At 38.0% G+C, this 6628-nt stretch overlaps 1 protein-coding gene across 1 annotated transcript in view; it reads right to left on the bottom strand.

Annotated features, from left to right (window-relative positions):
- The window catches only part of PRSS12 (protease, serine, 12 (neurotrypsin, motopsin)), a 168091-nt gene that overhangs the window by 80260 nt on the left and 81203 nt on the right, over positions 1-6628 (bottom strand). Inside the window, exon 6 of the mRNA XM_006874595.1 lies at positions 6143-6284. Within this exon, the coding sequence (XP_006874657.1) occupies positions 6143-6284 (142 nt within the window). The remainder of the gene's footprint in view (positions 1-6142; positions 6285-6628) is intronic.

Raw genomic sequence — 6628 nt, 5'->3', positions numbered from 1 at the left:
AGAGTGCTCCTTAGAGGCCAAGATGGCCAAACTTCGTCTCTCATACTTTGGACATATTGTCAGGAGGGAACAGTCGCTGTAGAAGGAGATCATGTTTGCAAAGATGGAGGGTCAGAGAAAAAGAGGAAGGCGCCCCCCGCCAGCCAACGAGATGGATTGGCCAAGTGACAACATCAATGGACTGAAGTGTGGCAACAGCAGTGAGGTTGGCCCAGGATCAGACATTGTTTCATTCTGTTTTGCGTACGGTTGCTATGAGTCGGTGCGCACGGTTGCTATGAGTCGGTGCGCCCCAGCAGGAGCTCCTTTGTAAGCCTATATAAGATTGCTCTGAGGCAGAATCCATTCTAACTCAGAACAACCCTTTATAGGGTTTCTGAGGAGTTTGAACTGCCAACCTTGTGTTTCACAATCCAATGCTGATCCTGCAGTGCCACACCAGGAGTTCATGTTGTTGTTAAGTGCCATCAAATCGATTCACACTCATAGCAAGCCTGTATAGGGTTTAATGAGTAGCTAGTGGGTTTGAACCAACAACCATGCAGTTCAAACCAAATTTGCAGTCCAGTGCATTATCCTGCAGCACCACACCAGAACTCAGAAGTCAATATGGTGCTGTTGAAAGAACACTGTGAGCTCAAAAGTAAGAGAAGTTGTCTTATGTCTACCTCTGATGAGCTAACTGAGCTCATTTGGTTTCATTAGCTTCTTTCAGGCCTTTTTCTACTGAGTCCTGGAATGGCACTGTAGTATAAGCACTGGACTGCTAACTGCAAAGTTGGCAGTTCAAAGCCACCAACCACTCCTTGGAAACACCATACTGGGTCACTATGAGTCAGAACCTACTTGATAGCACTTAACAACAGCAACAACAATATCAAGAAGTTATTTTCTTTTCCAAAATGAAAACTGTGTATTAGTTTTAAGTGATTCCTCAAGTATTATACGTAGGATGAAATTTGGATTTCTGCTCATCAAAATGAGAATGACAATGTACTTTTTCATAAACCAAAACCAAACCCACTGCCATTAATTCCAACTCATGATGGTGATGGTTATATGCTGTGGAGTGGGTTTCTACTCATAGCAACCCTGTACAGGGTTTCCGAGGCCGTAAATCTTTACGGGAGCAGAAAGCCTCATCTTTCTCCTGTGGAGCAGCTGGCAGTTTCAAACTGTTAACCTTGAGGTTAACAGTCCGATTCGTAACCTCTAAGTGCACATATAATATATAACCTATTGCCATCAAGTCAATTCTGACCCACAGCTACCGCATGGGACAGAGTAGAACTGCCCATAGTTTCCAAGACTGTAGATTTTTTCATAAGCAGACTGCTGCATCCTTCTCACACCTGGTGGGTTCAAACCACCAACCTTTCAACTGACATCGAAATACTTAACCACTGCACCGTGAAGACTCTTTTATAAAACCTATATGCCGTAGAAATAGAAAAGAACTGGAATTTTCGTTTTTTTAACGTTAACCAAATTACACTGCATCTTCTTTGATCTTCCAAAACATTTTGTATTTTTTGCTCTGTAAAATCTAAAACTAGAGAAAACTGAGCTAGATCTTTACATTATAGTCCAGTCAAGAGTTTATGAAATCTAACTTTTCCTCATAAATTTTATGTTAATCATTTCCTCCACAGTGTGATTTTATTATTTCTGTACTACTAATTATTAAACTGTTGGAATCTCAGTGTGGCACTGTCAGATAAGCACTGGACTACTAACCACAAAGTCGGTAGTTCAAACCCACCAGTTGCTCCTTGGAAACCCTATACAGGGTCTCTATGAGTCAGAACCAACATGATGGCACTTTAATGACAAAACTAAATGGTTGGCAGTTTAAATCTACCCAGAGGCAATTGCAATAATTGCACTACCCAAGAAAATTCAAAATATGGGGCAATTATGTGCATTTATGAACTCTCAGTGTGGCATAGTAGGATACGCACTGGACTGCAAGCCACAAGATCAGGTGTTCAAGTCCACCAGCTGCTAGTCTAAAACCCTGTATAGGGTCGCTATGAGAAGTGACTTGACATCACTTAACAACAACAACCAGTGTGCACTTATATTTTCATATAACAACATTATTTATAACAGGAAAAATTAAACTAATCAAACTATCAAGTAAATTATGGTCTGAACATTGAATGAGCAGTATATAATTAAAAGTTATACTAGGTAGCAATATAAATGTTTGCTAGAGAGTCAGAGAAAAAGAGGAATACCTCCAATGAGATGGATTGGCACAGTGGCAGCAGCAATGGGCTCAAACATAGCAACGATTGTGAGGTTGGTGCAGGACTGGGCAGTGTTTATTCTGTTGTGCATAAGGTCACAAGAGGTGGTACCAACTCAGTGGCACTTAACAACAGCAAGCAATATAAACATGAAAAGAGCATAATACAGAAATTCTATCAATATCCTTAAGTCAATTCTAACTCATAGAGACCCTGTTTAGGGCTTCTGAGGCTGTAAATCTTTACTGAGCTGAAAGCCTCATCTTTCTCCGTCTGAGTGGCTGGTGTGTTTGAACTTCAGACCTTGAGTTTAGGAGTCCAGTACTTCTCCTTCAGCACCACACCAGGACTCCATACAAAGATTACATGTTCTAAATTTGAGGGTCAAAGGATGAAATGTTATGAACTCAACTGTGTGTGCCTCCCCAAAATGCGTGTTGTAAATCCTAATGGTGGGAATGAATTTTCTTGGTTATGTTAATTATATAGTAGCAGTGTAGGGTGTGTCTTAAATCAATGTCTTTTGAGATATGGAAAAGGTGGGATTTCTTTTCCCCCACACTCCCCTGGTGACTAGAAGTGTAGCCAGCTCCCACTCTCTCCCACTCCAGGGAAGACCCTTGCTCTCTAGGAGTTCAGATTCATGTGGCTGGGAGCCATGCCAGTGTGAGGTGGGGGTCAGCTGCACCACTTTGATGTGCTGTTTTGTTGCCTACATTTAGGTGGGCTCAGCTCCAGACCTTTAAAACCTATAAAGCCATCAGACCAGCATTTAACCAGTCGCACTGCCCTCAGCTTCCCTGAGGACCAAATAGACACTGAAACCAGCTCCATCAGGGTCCTCCACAAACTACTTGCGGATTGAGTGTCCTGAATATAGAATAACACCAGGCAATAGGAACTCCATCTAGGGCCAGGAACTCTAATGTCACATCCATACCACAACCACCTCATGAGCTCCTTGAACTGCACAAGCTTCACAGAAATTTCTCCCCTCGGGGTCCAATAACTGAACTGTTTGATTTTACAAATACAACAACCTGGAGACTACAGACAATTTTAACTTACATGAAGAAAAAAGAGAAAACGGCGCAAACAAAAGAAGAAGACACAGAACCAGAAATGATTATAAGGAAGAAAGGTAATGGAACTAAATGAAAAGTAATCAAAAGAATTAGGTTCCATCAAAGGATCAATAAAAAGATCAAGGAAAGCAAGGTGAACACAACAAAAACTAGAAGAATTCAGGAAGCACTACAAGAACAAACAGACAAAATTAATGTAAAGTTCGAAACAATACAAAACCTACAATTTGAAATCCAGGAGATTAATACTAAGATCTCAGAAATGGACAGTACATTGAAAGGAGCAGATGCAAAGCAAAAGATGCCCTGATTAGTGAGTTTTAAGATAAATCTCACAAAACTAGCATGCTAGAATAACAATCAGAAAATAGAATTTTAAAAAATCCAAAGAAAGTCTAACAACTATGTGGGACACCATGCAGAGAAACAACTTACAGGTGATCAGAATTCCAGAACAGAAAGAGACAAGCAGAGAGAAAATTGTTGAAGAGTTGTTGGAAGAAAATTTCCCTAACATTATGAAAGACAAGAAGATAAGATAAGCATATACAAAGCTGAACAAACCCCAAACAGGATAGATTGTAAAAGAAAATCACCAAGACATATCATAATCAAACTTTCCAAACACAAAAAGAATCCTGAGAGCAGCTTAGGAAAAATAAAAAGTTACCAATAAAAGAGAACCAATTAGGCTAATTTCTGATTTCTCAGCAGAAACCATGCAGGCAAGAAGTCAATGAGATGACATACATAAAACTCTGAAAGAAAAAGATTGCCAGTCAAGAATCATATAACCCTATCACATAATCCACAATAAAGCATTTAAAAAAATCATATAACCAGCAAAGCTGTCCCTCAAATACAAATGCAAAATTAGGACATTTTCTGTTAAACAAAAACTATAAGAATTTGTAATAACCAGTCCAACTTAACAAAAAATATTATAAGGTATTCTTTGGACTGAGAACCAACAAGAGCAGACAACAACTTGAGATCACCATACATGACAACAACACCCAGAAATCAACCCAGATATAGAAATATTTAAAGTAAAACAAACCTACAAAACTAAAATTACAGAACCAGAGACATCACTGTGTAATGAAGTCAACTACAAAGCAAAAAGAGGGAATAGTGTAGATACAGAACTTCCAAGTGGCACGCAAGTCAAGTAGATTTCAAAATAAAACAGACTGTTCTAAACAGGGGGAAATTTAACATATTATAGGATAACCTCAAAGAAAAATAATACACCTGCCCATCAAAAAGAAAATAAAGGAAAATCAGAAAGATTTAGTAAACATTAACACAACAGAAATGAAAGTGACATGAAAACCCACAAACAAAATGAACTCAGCATAGAAAATTATGTGGAACAAAGAATCCAGCAGCACCATAAAACACACACACATAGAAAAATGACGATGATTAATGCATACCTATTGATAATTATACTGAATATAAATTAATTAAATGTCCCAATCAAGAGACATAAGAGTAGAATGGATAAAAAAAACGGGATGCTTCAATATGCTGTCTACAAGAGACATATCAAAAAGATGGAGATAGTCTAAATGCCCATTAACAGAAGAAGGTGTTGATTCAAACAAACTTTGACACATTCACATAATGGAATACTACAAAATGTTGAAGAATAATGATGAATCTGTAAAACACCACACAACATGGTTGAACCTGGAGGACATTATGCTGAGTGAAATCAGTCAATCACAAAAGAACAAACATTGTATGACACCAATGTAAAAAGTTTTAAAAAGGTTTTCTTTTAAAAAAAATATAAACAATCTATGATGCTTACTTACAGCGGGGCATGGGTGGAAATTATTCATGGGCTACAGGGTAACACATATTAACATGGGTGACAAGCCAGGCATATACAAGGCATATACAAGCTTAGCAGAGGAAAGGTGAAGGTATCCAGAGACATAGGGAGAAACGCAATAGTTAAAGTGAATCAAGGTAAACACTGTTCACTGTTGGTACATGGAGGATTTGCAACCATGTAATGATCTGGTCTGTAAACCTTTACTCAATTCATAATAAAAAGTTTTTTTAAAAAAGTATACCATTGTATTTAAAGAGATATAGAGGGCTCTAGAAGTCATCCATTACTTCAATCCTTCAATTATTCAAGAAAGGGGATGATGAAAGGAAAGAAGAGATAAACAGCAGATAGATAGATAGACAGATAGACAGACAGACAGATAGATAGATAGATAGATAGATAGATAGATAGATAGATAGATAGATAGAAAGTTGTTTTTAGAAGCCATAAAGTTGGTCCATGCTCATGGCAACTCCATGCACAATGGAATGAAACACTGTCTGGTCCTAAACCATCTCCATGATTGGTTTCAGATCAGACCCCTGTGTCCTAGAGTTACCAGTGCTGATTTTGGAAGCAGATCACCATGCCTTTCTTCCTAATCTATCTTAGTCTAGAAGCTTCTCTGAAACCTGTAGCATTCTAATAACATGCAAGTATCCACACAACTGACAAACAGGCAGCACTGTGCCTGGGGTGCATTAACAGAGAATTAAACTTGTGTCTTTTGCATGGAGGTGAGAATTCTACCACTGAATCACCACTAACCACCTAGATGGATGAATGAATGGATGGGCAGACAGATAGGTAGATAGATAGATAGATAGATAGATAGATAGATAGATAGATAGATAGATAGATAGATAGATAGAACACATGTTTTTAGTGTTATAGAAATAACAAGTACGGATTACAAAAAAGACTTTAAAAACATAATTTGGCATCTGAATGGATCTTACTTGAATCCCAGCTGTCGGCAAACCACATATGTATTCAGTTCTGTCCAGCCATCATCACAGACAGTGCCCCACTGTCCCCTGAAATATACCTCCAAGCGACCCTCATGGCTGCCTTTTCCACCTGTAAGTCTGATGACCCCATCTGTGATGAAAAAGGATAGAGTAAGCAAACCGACTCTCTAAAGAAAGGAAAAACAGCATTTTCACTTCATTAGAAACATCAACATATTTAGGCCCCCTCTATGTTTTCTGTTAAGCTTTTATTAGGACTGCATTCTATGAAGACCTGAGGCCACTGAATAGCTTTTGAAGTTTGATTTAATACATATTTTTCTTAATAAAATATTCTTTCTCTTTGTTATGTATAAATAAATTATGATATAATTCCTAAGTAGCTACTTACATTTCTTCATATTAAATATTTGGGAAATTTCCTATCACTTCAACTCTTAGCAACACTGATCAGATAAAATAGCAAAAAAAAAA

The sequence above is a fragment of the Chrysochloris asiatica genome, unplaced genomic scaffold, assembly GCF_000296735.1.
Source record: "Chrysochloris asiatica unplaced genomic scaffold, ChrAsi1.0 scaffold00288, whole genome shotgun sequence".
Lineage (NCBI taxonomy): Eukaryota > Metazoa > Chordata > Mammalia > Afrosoricida > Chrysochloridae > Chrysochloris > Chrysochloris asiatica.
This window is presented reverse-complemented; position numbering and strand designations above follow the sequence as displayed.